Source organism: Anopheles funestus, chromosome 2RL (genome assembly GCF_943734845.2).
Source record: "Anopheles funestus chromosome 2RL, idAnoFuneDA-416_04, whole genome shotgun sequence".
In the NCBI taxonomy this organism is placed as follows: domain Eukaryota; kingdom Metazoa; phylum Arthropoda; class Insecta; order Diptera; family Culicidae; genus Anopheles; species Anopheles funestus.
Genome location: NC_064598.1, coordinates 60,651,351 through 60,664,534, shown reverse-complemented (window position 1 = coordinate 60,664,534; position 13,184 = coordinate 60,651,351). Strand labels below are relative to the sequence as shown.

The 13,184-nt window shown below is 42.6% G+C and overlaps 1 protein-coding gene across 2 annotated transcripts in view; it reads left to right on the top strand.

Moving 5' to 3' along the window:
- Nucleotides 1–13,184, top strand: part of LOC125762621 (protein croquemort-like) — a 74,662-nt gene that overhangs the window by 34,236 nt on the left and 27,242 nt on the right. Inside the window, exons 2-5 of one of the 2 annotated variants that reach the window (XM_049424951.1) lie at nt 11,468–11,734; nt 11,815–12,120; nt 12,203–13,008; nt 13,091–13,181. The exons of the other annotated variant lie outside the window; for it this stretch is intronic. Of the exons in view, the coding sequence (XP_049280908.1) occupies nt 11,609–11,734; nt 11,815–12,120; nt 12,203–13,008; nt 13,091–13,181 (1,329 nt within the window). The 5' untranslated portion in view covers nt 11,468–11,608. The remainder of the gene's footprint in view (nt 1–11,467; nt 11,735–11,814; nt 12,121–12,202; nt 13,009–13,090; nt 13,182–13,184) is intronic. 2 annotated transcript variants of the gene reach the window in all.

Here is a 13,184-nt window from a genome sequence, read left to right as displayed (position 1 = left end):
CCCGAATCCTATGGGAATCCCAAGGCAAATCTCACCCGAAGTCGATCGTTCAGTGACTGAATAATTTGTTTCTGAACATAACGATCTGGTATGCCTACCGCAACATTCCTTACTCAGAGGCGGATCATCCAGTACGCAAACTAAGCGAACGCGTGAGGCCCCGAGGCTAAAAGGGCCCTCAAATTTTTGGCGCTTCCTCCGATCGGTCATAGTGGATCTATGCAAAATTGATTTAAGTTTATCAACAGTGCGACTCTTTTTAGTATTGGGGCCCCAATTTCCATTCCGCTTATGGCGTTTTTTTTTCCTACCTTTATACATATATCCTTAAACAGGTGGATATTAAGAGCCTGAACAGTATTCAACTAATTTGGTGTGATTTTAGAGATGTGTGTCCGACGGATGAAAAATTACCTATAATTGTCGTACCGAAAAACCCAAAAAAGTGGTAGAAACAACTTTGTACCTCTCAAAATGAATAAAAAAGTAAACCATTTCTATTATATAAAGTATTAAAAACAAAAAATCCGAAACTAGAAACCCTTACAATTGAAAAAATTATCATTGTCAGAAGGAAGCTTATGAAAAACGTCCAAAAACACTAATTTATTGAGCGCCATCTGGTGATTTTGGTCTGAACTAAACCAAAAATGCATTTTTTTTGCCTCAGGATAATTTTATCCCGAAATTTGTTCCGAGCAGACCAACGTGACCCGGGGGAATTAAATGTGACTCTTCTGATGGATTCATTTCTCTATTTTGAGATTGAATTTCAAATCGTCTAGTTTTACTAAATTTTTTGAAAAAATTAACGGGACGGGAACCGGCTATGTCGACCGACATCGGGATCGACACGGCTATGTCGATCAATTCTGCTGTTGTTGCAAACAGTATTTTTTTGTCGGTGGCGGTTAGCAACACTGAAAGGTGCTCATTGTTAACACGTGCAGTAAGCATAGAGGGTTTGTTTCGGCTTTCTACGAAGTTAGTTATGGACGTGGGCAGGGCGTGGGCGAATCCTCTTTCCCGAATCCTCGAATCGTCTTTCGCTTCGTGATTGGTGGACGCGTACAGGGCAGGACCCATTTTTTTTAAATTTTGTATGACTTCCGCTTTGTTGGATGTCTCATGAACCTCCATGTGTACGTCGCCATAAAGTCGTTCAGAATTGTTTCTTATTTATTTTCGTTTGTCTTTCGCTTGTTTGTCTTGTGTTATCGTTACAGAGTGTAACTAACGTAATCACACGATCGAAATGATGAGGGTGAAGAGAACTAGAATATATTTATGGCGTAGAACCACTTTTTTATCAAGTCCCATTTGTATCGGTCCACCACTTGGTAAACTAACGCGGACTTACTTCCCGTTAAATCAACGGTTGTTGGACGCATTGAGACTTTACCAGTGATCAGGGGACTTCAACGGTCTTGAAATAATAACATGCAAGTGTAAGATTCTTTATAACATTTAAAAACTGCAGTAATACTAATACATATGACTGCTTTTGAATTTCTCTATTTTATGATCTTGTATTCAGGCATATTTCTAACTGCTTTGTCTTTTCTTGGGTATTGCATTTTTATGATCACTATCCTGTTGTGCGTTTGTACCTGAGTATCTAGGATCTTTCTTGTCTAGTGTAGTCTCCTGTTCATGTTATTTTAAGATTTTGGTTTGAACTAAACATATTTAGTTTTATGCGTTCTACCTTACATTCTGCTTCGTGGTTTATTATGTTGTGGTTGGCCTTCGATGAGGAGGGTGTGTCTTTTTTTACCTGTGCGCGTGGGCTGAATGCGATCCTTTTTCCATGTTTACCTATATGCCTTGTTTCTACCTTTTAGTAGGATTTTTCAGTTATCCTGTTTCTTCAAAGGGAATCATTTTGACATAGTATATATGTCCACAATTAAAATAATGCATTTATTGCTGGAAGTTTAGCAGATACGCTAAAGAACGATCGGTGCATAAAGAAGTAAATGAAACGAAAGGAGCAAAGGGGACGAGCCGATTAAGCTTAACTATCGACTTAACTAACGAACTTAATTATCTCTATTCTATTCTAATTATCACTATTCTAAACTAAGGTGACTAAACAACTCTGATTACCACTGGTGTTGGGAACAACGAAGTGTACCTCGCGTACTCGTTAGGGTGTAACGGTATAGGGGCAAAAAAAAGGATAAGCACATTTTTATAAAGGATAAGCAAAACATTTGGAGAACCCGGCGTCAAATCAACAATTTATATCACTGATACGTGCATTGTGAGGTACGCAAAAAAATCTTTCAAATAGTCGAGCTGGGTTAAAATAAACAGGAAACTTCTTTTACCCTTCCCTTTGTGCTTTTTTTAACATCGATTGGCAAAGGGTATAAAAATGTATTGCTCCAAAAAACCCACGAAAAGCATACCCGTAAAGTGTTTACGTACGAAGATCGTGGGAAGCTAATACAAGCAAAGAACATATGTGCGCACCAATACATTGTAAAAACTCCGCATCAATAGCATATAAGCCCGAACTTTTTCAAGTGATCTACCACTTGTAGTTAAAATTCAGAAACAAACGGACGTGTTACGTTCATTCGAACCGTTGTCAATTCTTTCTCTGCTTTGCTTTCGGATGCTGGCACTAGTTAACTAGCCTGATCCGTTTCATTCTACGTACCAATTTATCGTACAATGAACAAACTTCACAACAGAAGCAGAAGCGATCGTGTGTTGTTTCTGAATTAACACATTTTTGCGCGATCAACTTCAACATCGAACGAACTTGGTTCACAAAGACGTACTGTTACCGTATCAAACCAACATTGTGTTCGTATAAACCTTCAAGAACAGTTGATTCTCGCATACATTGGTATATTATGGAACTGAGGATATGTGAAATATAAGTAGTGTTGTTATCATAGCGGTCAATTCAGGTCTGGATCCTTGCCGATTCAGTATGTGGTGCCTATAACAAGAATATCGATTCAGTATGTGGTGCCTATAACAAGAATATCGAGTGATAAGTGCTTCAAAGATTCAATTCGGGGGTGTATTCTTGCAAAAGACTTTAGTGTGCAGTGCCCGTAACAAGAATATTGCGCCAAGTGCTTCAAAGATTTAGTTTAACAAGAGTGCTCTGAGGACGATCCATGAAGTATCGCATAAAAGGCATAAGGGTTTATTCAGATGCAACGGTGACGTGCTGCCGCCGTGTAAAAACAACAGTGTGTTCGTATAAAACGATTGCTGGACTACCAGGATCTGAGGATCAGTGAAATATAATCGTTAGTGGTGGCATAACGGTGCAAGTAATGAATTGCGATCAATTCGGGGGTGTATTCTTGCAAAAGACTTTAGTGTGCAGTGCCCGTAACACGAATATTGCGTCAAGTGCTTCAAAGGTTTAGTTTAACAAGAGTGCTCTGAGGACGATCCGTGAAGTACCATATAAACGGTGTTGCGAAGGCCATTTCGGAGGCGTTAACGAAAACATGCAATTCAATTTCTGATCCTGGCGTGTTTAAGATTCATCTTGGAATTCTAACGTGGTTCACTTGTTCGATACTCTCAAGGTATGAGTTCCATGTTTCGAACAATTTCTGCGATAATGGAACATCCCACTCGCTTGTTTCCTTGTGTAGTTCTTGCATCAATATTTTCCCGTGAATCGTTATGTGTGATATCAATCCAAGTGGGTCGAAAGCGCTCATGATGAAGGACAATAATTCCCTTTTCGTGCGAGGTCTCAATCTGGTTAAAACCTCTTGTGGAAGCGCCGTTAATTTAGAGCGAAATCCCAACTTATCCTTGGCCGTATTCCAGTAAACCCCCAAGTTCTTGGGTGAATTCTCTTCTTGATCATCTAGCATCTTAATAGCTTCCGAGTCAACTCTATCTGTCGGTACGGATGCAATTAATTCATTGCTATTCGAACAGAATTTAGTGATAATAAATCCACCCTCGTCGTGTGCTTGAATTACTTGTTTGACAGTCTCTTTCGCTGTATTGAGCGAATTAAAACTGTCGTCGTAATCATCGACATAGTGTTGATTTATTATTGGTGTTAATGCCATCGGATATTTTTGTTTTAAACGTTCAGCGTTTGCATTTTTAGCCGCTTGCGCGCATGATGGCGAGCATGTCGACCCGAATGTCATTACTTGCATGACATACATATCCGGGTATCGGTTTTCGCAATTACGCCATATGAAACGCTGAGCGTTCTGATCTTCCTTTCGAATCCTCACTTGGTGGAACATTTCCTTGATATCACCACATATTGCATATTTTCCTTCACGGAATCTTACAAGGATTCCAAACAGGGAGGTTGTACTATCAGGTCCTGATAGCAACGCACAATTAAGGGATTGTCCCTTTACCTTTGCTGTTGCATCAAAAACTAACCGCGGCTTCGGCGGTTCCTTATTTTTGTTGACAACAATAAAATGAGGCAGGTAGAACAATGGTGATAGATCTTTTATTACATCTACAGGTTCGAGTTTCCTGGCATAACCTTTTTCTGCGTAGCTTTTAAACGTAGTTATCGCCCATTCTTTTAAGGCTGGATCCTTTTCCAATTTGTATTCCAGTCCCTTTAGTCTTGACATTGCGTTGTCTAGACTCCATGGAAACACGTGGTTATCTTTTCTCCACAACAAACCAACCTCATATCGTCCATCTTTAAAGGCCAAGGTATTTTTCAAGATGGTTTTTGCTCGTTTTTCTTCTTCGGATTCTGGCAATTGTGCAACTGGGTTTACTCCGAAATCTTCTACTGAGAAGTATTTCTGCATCATTTCACGCATGTTATCCTCTTCTTGGATTATCATGGTGTGATCATTCTTTGTTTCCTCGTTGCTCAATTTTCCGTAGATTAACCAGCCTAGTCTGGTTTTCATACCAAACGGTTCCCCCGGTTTACCTGGTCTATGCTTAAGACCCATTAATAAATGGTTATTATTCAATCCTATCAGGATCGTAGGACGTACCTTATTACAACTTTCTATAGGTAGTCCTCTCAAATAGGGGTATCTGTCACTTATTTCGCCATAATGTAACGATTGTAGGGGTAATTTCAATTCTTTGATTGTCCTCACATCCTTTAAACGATAACCCTTTTTCGTAGTGCCTTTGATAACCAACTGGACCTGCTGACTGGTTTCTTGGACCGCTTTTATACCTTGTGCCCAAGTAAGTTGAAGCGGTATGTTCGGTCCTTCTAAATTCAATAGACTAGCAACCTTTGCTTCTATCATTGTCAGCGATGATCCCGGGTCCAAGAACGCATAAGTCTGAATAGTCTTATCTCCATTTACCAACTTGACCGGTAAGGTCTGATAATGGGTCGTCCAAGTTACTTCCACATCGTGGTGGCTGTTTATCTGTTCGGGTTGTATTGGGACGACTTGCTTTACGTGAAGCATTTTGTTATGTTTATCCGAACAGCCTGCTATTCCGCACGGTTTTGCGATCTTGCAATCCTTCATGCTGTGTTTGTTTGAGTTCAAACACCCAAAAAACACAGCTGTTTTCCAATCGCAGTCTTTACTCGCTCGGAAGGAGTTTGTTTCACCAATGCGTAGCATTTAACCGTCGCATGCGGTTTGTTACATATCAGACAACCCTTGTTTGTCTGCGTAATTTGCTTTTCCCTATGATTTGTGGCCTGTCTTCCTGACGTTCCCTGTTCATGCAAATGGATATTTCCCTTTTGTGTATGGATCGAAATGGTATTCATCATTTCCGCCGTTTTGGCGTATGGTTTCAGCCACTGACATAGTTCCTCTAAATTTTGAACAGCTAGTGGCGATGAAGCGGCCACCATGTGTTTCGCTCTTTTCACTTGAATGTGATGCGGTAACTTGGCCGTTAAATCCATCACTAGCCTATGATCGTTTAGATATGTCGGTTGCCCCATTAGAGTAACATTTTTGATGATGTTTTCCAGTGCACTAGTCATGTCCGAGATTATGTTTCTTGAATCTTTCCGTAATTTTTGGAGATCGTTTAGCAACTCCAAGTATACCAAATCGGGTCTACCGAAAAGTTCATCCAAACGTTTTATAATCTCGGGTACATTTTCGGCCTCCATCATCAATTGCTGAACGCTTTTATAAGCCGTTCCATACAAAACCTGCTTGAGACGATTTAAGTTTTCTAAATTAGAAAACTCCCCTTCTCGGGTTGTGTCTTCAAATGTTTTCTTAAAATTTGGCCATTGTTTGGGACTGTCATCAAATCTAGGTAGTTGCATTAGGGCCTGTCTTCTGATCAAGACCCCCATCTTGGCGGATTCTCCACCATTAGTTGCCATCAGTTTAACGAACTCCTTCGTTTGCTGTTGTTAGCTAACTATTAATTGAGAAATCATTTTCCCAAGGGATGGTTCCTTTTCTGGACTTCCTACTACTTCGGTTGATTCCTGTTCGGCAATTTCAACCTTATTTGCGCCTTCTGTTAAGGCCCTGAGCTCATCCCTATTTTTTGCTTCCGCCTCTTGAAGCGCCTTTATTTCTTCCTTATTCTTGGCCTCTCTTTCTTGAGCAGCCTTAAGTGCGTCCTCTTTCCTATTGAGTTCGTACTTAATTTGTTGGCATTTGCGGCATAACCAGCACTCTTCAGGTGATGGTTTCCGCGTCAGCTTGGCACATTTCAAGTGAAACCATCGGTCACACTCTGTACAAGCAACCATACTCTCTTCAACGGTATCCTCCGCTGTGCAGAGTCGGCAACTGCCGTTAACATTCAAAACAAACGGATAAGGCATTTTGGACGAATCAGAGATTTCCAGCCTTGCTTTATAAGAATATAATTCACTTACCTTTTTCCTGGGTTGAATTTGTTCCTAAGCACCGACTGGACTCTTATGGCGAAGCACAAACAATGATCCCTTGTAATCGTTGTTTTCGGATGACTCACTATAATTTTTCTTTCAAAGTTTTTCAAATTTTTCTTTCGTAAATGTTTCTTTCAGAGTTTTTCAGAATTTTCTTTCGGAATTGTTTCTTTCAGTTCTATACATTTACCAACTTCACAAAAACTTTGATTAATTTTCTTTTATTACATTATACATTATTTCCGATAGTATAGGATACGCATTTCGCGGTAAAATCCGAATATTTCGGAAATCTTCTGCGATCCTCTCAAAATCGTCCAAAACAGTCTCGTGTATTACTCGACCTTGTTGGAAGGCCCGCAGAATTTCTTCACCGATTTCCACTATTAATACCTCTGTATTCTCCCAAGTGGGTAAAAACGGCAGCCTCGCTTCCCACTCTTCTTGCTCCGTTTCATATGGCGACTCGTTAATGTCCCAATCTACTTCCGGAGCTAGATTGTCTTCCCAATCTTCGATGAAGGGTGATTCCGCCTCTAAAGCTGTCCAGTAATTTATCGGTAGCGGGTCTCGCTCGTCCCAATTTTCTTCGTCGGCTGGTATGTGGAACGGTTCCTCTGGAAGTTCCACCTCTTGTACCACGTAATGGAAGGGAGGGCACATTTAATTCACTCGGTTTTTCACTACTACGAAACCGCACTTGGATCGACTTGAATTTTTTCTTGGATTCGTACAGCTGTTCTTATGGCGACAGCACACCTTGAACGCAAGTTCGTTCTTTAGAGATTACACTTGTGCGCGAGACTTTGTAATCTCCTCTCTGGAGCCACCATGTAAATTCGACGACACCGTCGCGAATAGAATTTTATCCCGCGAAGGTTTTTAACCGAGAACTCTCGCGCAGTTCCTTAGAAGTGAAGGCGTTTTGTCAATTTAGCGGGTCGGGCTGCTAGCCTTTTAACGAATAAATTCGAAAGAAGTTTCTAGCGGCGGACCTCCGTTCAATTTGACTACCAACTCAACTAATGACTCGAAGCCGGTTAGATTGCTAGTGCTTCGTCCTTTTTGGACGTTTTATGACATTGCCTGAAACTATGATCATGTTACGCAACGTATGAAGTGGGTAAAGGGTTTGGGATCTTTTTATGTTAATGTTTGCATATGGTCCTTGAGATGCATCGATATGTAATTGCGCTTACGCTCTTTTCTCGTCCTTTCCCTTTGATCAGTCGCCGTCAACTGATACTCTGCTCCCGAGTCGGGCTCTATCACGGTCAGAGCCTCCGGCAAGCAGGTACTTTGTCTTCGTCGCATTGATCCTCAATCCAATTCTGTCGGCCTCGCGTTTCAGTCGGGTGTACGCGTCGCACACCGCCGCAGATGTCCGTCCGATGATGTTGTAGCATAATTGCTAAACATCTTATCATAACTTAAATATTACACAGTACAAGGTTAGAAGGTTTATCACGTGACAGAATTCAACACATTTCGCTACCCAAAAAAAGCCACTTAATCTAAATTAAAGGAGGTCAGATTTAAAACACAGTAACCCACTTTATTAAATGCATCAACTGCAAAAAACCGATGACCAACGCATAAACGTAAATTCACACACTTAGGGTTAGCAACGAGAATCAATTTCATAACCACCCGGTAAAGATAGCTTAATAAGCGTTTTTGCATGAACAACAAAAAACGGCACCGGAAGCACAATTAATAACAAATAGCACCATCGTTATTTGTCGCCGATTTCGTTATAGCCTGAAGATAAACATTTGCGACACAAACCAAAACATTGCCTACTTATTATGAACTACTTATTAATATTTTCATAACAACTATAGATAAATAAGCAAACAAAAAGCTTGAAAAATGGATATAAATAAAGCCAGTTTCAACCTGAACGGGAGAGTCCGAGATGAACCGCCAAAGTGCGTGTTAACCGTCAGGTTGGAAATTATAACCAACCAAAACTATATTGTGTTCTTATTTCAAGAGCTTCGAGAGTCCCCCTACCCAAGGTAAGGCCTCGATGTCTCCATCAATCCAGTAAGAGAAATCTCTTCCAGATTTCTATGATCGCCTGGACGATCAAGTCCGCCCAAATGAAGAAGTTTGTCGTCCGAACGAAAAGTCGTTGATACCGTGTGATGATTAACCTGAGCGCAAATCGATAAATGTGACGCGGGTACGAACGGAAACGCGAAGTTAGCAATTGTACGCGCGAGCACATTACAATGTCGATGTCATCCGCGAAGCCGAGAAATTTTAGAGAACGGGTGAAAATCGTGCCCCGGATGTCGAAGCCCGCGCTTCGCATGACACCTTCCAGAGCGATGTTAAACAGCAAGCAGGAGAGTCCGTCCCCTTGCCTCAAACCCCGGTGAGATTCGAACGATTCCGACAGCATGTTCGATACTCTCACCTTGCACTGCACCCCATCCATCGTGGCCTTCAATAGCCGTACCAGCTTCCCAGGGAATCCGTACTGCTGCATGGTGTTCCATAGTTCGGTCCGATCTATGGTATCGTAGGCCGCCTTAAAGTCAATGGTGCGTGGGGATCTGATGCTCTCGGCACTTCTGGAGGATCTGCCGTAGAGTAAAGATTTGGTCGGTGGTCGATTTGCCTCCAACAAATCCAGCTTTATAGCTTCCGACGAAATCTGTGGCAAGGGGCGCAAGTCTGCAGAAGAGTATTCGGGACAGGATCTTGTAGGCAGCATTCAGGACTGTGATGGCTCGGAAGTTAGCACAGTCCAGTCTGTCGCCCTTTTTGTCGTCCGGTAGTTCTTCCTGGTCCCAAATCCTTACGATCAACTGATGCATAAGCGCGGCAAGCCTCTCCGGGCCCATCTTGAACAACTCTGCCACCAGCCCATCGCTGCCAGCTGACTTGTTACGTTTCTGCTGTTTGATGGCACTGATGACTTCGTCCAAGGATGGCGGGGGCACTTCGTCATCCTGCTGGCTGTCGCAATACTGCTCTCCTTTGCTTCCTGCAGAGGTCTCTCCTGCATCTGCTCCGTTCAGGTGCCTGTCGAAGTAGCACTTCCACCTGTCGATCACCTCTCGCTCGTCCGACAGGATATCTCCCTCCTCGTTGCGGCACATAGCGGTTATGGGAGTAAAACCGCCTCGTGCCGCATTCAGCATCCTGTAGAACTTACGAGTTTCCCCCGACTGGGATAGCTGCTGCATCAGTTGCTCATCCGACTCTTCGAAGCTGAGCTTCTTGTCCTGGAAGAGTCGGGTCTGCTGCCTTCTCAGTCGTCTGTAGTCTTCCACGTTCTGCCTGGTCTCGCGCTGGAGCATGCGAGTACGCGCTGCGTTCTTCTCGGATAGTGCTCGCCTGCACTCATCATCAAACCATTCCTTCCTCCGGTTACGTGTTACGCGGCCAGTAGTTCGATCGGCCGTGCTGCTGACGGCTTGTTCCATCATACGCCAATGGTCATTGAGGAACATCGCCTCGAAGGTGGTGTCCTCCGGCAACGCTTCCCCTAGCGTGGTCGCGAAGTTCCTCGCCACATCAGCTTGCCGCAACCGATCTATGTCGAGCCTTGGGGTGGGCTGATAGCGCAGCTTATTGGCTACGCACAGTTTCTGGCGTAACTTAACCATAACCAGGAAATGGTCTGAGTCGACGTTTGCTCCCCTGTACGTACGTACGTCGATAATATCCGAGAAGTGCCTTCCATCGATGAGAACGTGGTCTATCTGTCGATCGAAGTGAAATGGCTATAAATGATCATCGCTCGTAGTGCATCTTACTTGCGTCGACCAAACAAACTATGAGTGTATCCCTTAGGTCAGGGTAGAGAATCGACGCGCAAAAACAAACAATGATTATCAGCAAAATTGTCTACTTGTACGATTATCAGTTTACGGCAGTCGCCATTTAAAGTCACACGTTGCTCGATCAAAGTTTCTACGTAATACTTGTCCATAGCCTCGCTTCAAACCGAATAGTTGGAGTCATCGGTGCGTTGCGATCTCAAAATTGCATCACGTTGCTACGTAATAGCTCAATTCTCTCCAATTTCTCAATTAGTCTCAATTTCTCAAGTCTCCAATTTCTCGTAATAGCTCAATTTCTCTCCCCAGACTTCACATTCCGGCAAGGTCGTACATAATGTTATAACGGCCTCTCACCTGTGCTACCAGACACATGCGATTGGCACCAGTAGAATAGATTACGATGAGTCATTGTCGTATCTACGAACTGTTGCATTAGTTCACGAAAGCATAACACAACCATTTACACGACAAAAGATTGACTGTAAACGAATTTAGACTTTAATTCAATTACCAAACGAAACATAGAACAAATTTTGCACAAATAGATGTGCTACACAAATCCACTTTGTGCTATGCATTTGTGACAAAGAAAGTCAATGCACTCGGAAGCTTGCATTGGTCTCCAGTGAGTAACGTTTGGGGATGAATGAATAATATTTTATCATGTGGAACACTCATATGGCAGCTCATATGACACTCATATGAGCTGACACATATGTGATAATTACGTGACTTAGCGATAAGCATAAACTCAGAGAATTAGCGAAACTGGTTTTTGTTTCCCCCTAAACACTTGTTTAAAGCAATTTAAAATAATGTTTATACATTGATTTTCTTATAGCGTACCGGATGAGCTGATAGTATAGTGGACCAAGCCTACATACAGCCGCAGTCGATGCGGCCACATCTACCAAAGCAATAACGAGCTATTCTAGCACAATCTACCAACGCAACACCAAATTATCCCCAACCATTAACTACAATGTGTTCAACATGTACAGACTTCCAAAAGAAATTTATTTCGCTCGGCTGCTCAGCATTCCTGATACTGCTAGCAATTGCATTAGGCGTCTTATGGCCATCCATGTCTGATCAGGTGCTGCATAATGTAAGTTTACCCACGGCTAATCACGAACATTGCTTATGAATATGGTTTAACTCGCTCACTCTTCTTGCTTGCTTCCGCAGAAACTTGTAATCAAAAATGGGTCGTCAAACTATGACAACTGGATCAGAACACCGATACCGATGTACCTGGAAGTGTATTTCTTTAACTGGACCAATCCGGATGCAGTACAGACGAATCAAAGTGTAAAACCAAACTTTGTCGAAATGGGACCGTACACCTTTTCCGAGGTTCACGAACGGGTCAATCTTGTATGGAATGATAACGGCACGGTTACGTATGATCAGCGCCGGATCTGGCATTTTGTACCGGAACTATCGAAAGGTACACTGGATGATGAAGTTACAAATTTAAATGTTATCACATTGGTAAGTACTGGACAGACGAGTTTGTGCTGCCTTCTACGGTTAGAATATTTTTTTTGTACTAACCATCCTGTTTTTTTTCCAGAATGCGGCTCATTTTTTGCGCAATACATACCCTTTGCTTAAACCGTTCATCGATATATTCCTCAAAACGGAAGGTTCTCTGTTGTGGAAAAACAAACCTGTACGCGAACTGCTATTTGAAGGTGTTAAAGATCCACTATTGGATCTGTTGAAAACTCTCAATACTACGACACTAAACATACCTTTTGACAAATTTGGATGGTTCGTTGGGCGCAATCTGAGCGATACCTTCGATGGAACGTTTACAATGAAAACAGGTGCTGATGGTTTGGAGGAAATGGGCTTTCTAACCCAGTGGAACGGTTCCCCAAGAACGGGCATGTACCGGGGTAAGTGTGGCGAAGTCTATGGTACCTCTGGTGAACTTTGGCCCGCTCGTAGTACCATTCCCCCGAACATCACACTCTTCCCATCGGACATCTGCCGTTCTATAACGCTGCAAAGCGCAGAGGAAGTCTCACTGTACAATGTACAGGGCATGAAGTATGTCGGTGACGATCGTGTCTTCGATAATGGGGTGAAATATCCCGAAGCAAGCTGCTGGTGCAATACCAATCCTACCCAGTGTCCTGATTTGAAACCTGGTGTGTTTAATGCTTCTGCATGCAAATACGGTTCACCAACGTTTGTCTCCTTTCCACACTTTTATCTGGCTGATGAAAGCTATCAAAATGCGGTAACTGGACTGAAACCGAACCAAACGGAGCACGAGTTCTATATGGCTATCGAGCCAAAAACCGGTATACCATTAGATGTTCGTGCCCAGCTGCAAATCAACGAACACCTACAGCCGATAAGTGGATTCAGGTATGTTTGTGTTGTACAGATTGAATCTCGAAGTATCGTAAATCGCCATATGTGATGCATGTGTTTTCCCCATCCACTGTAGCTTCTACAAGCATGTACCGGATGTAATGATACCGATGTTATGGTTCCGTCAGCGTGCTACCCTTACGCAAGAGCTTGCTGAACAAGCAAAGGTA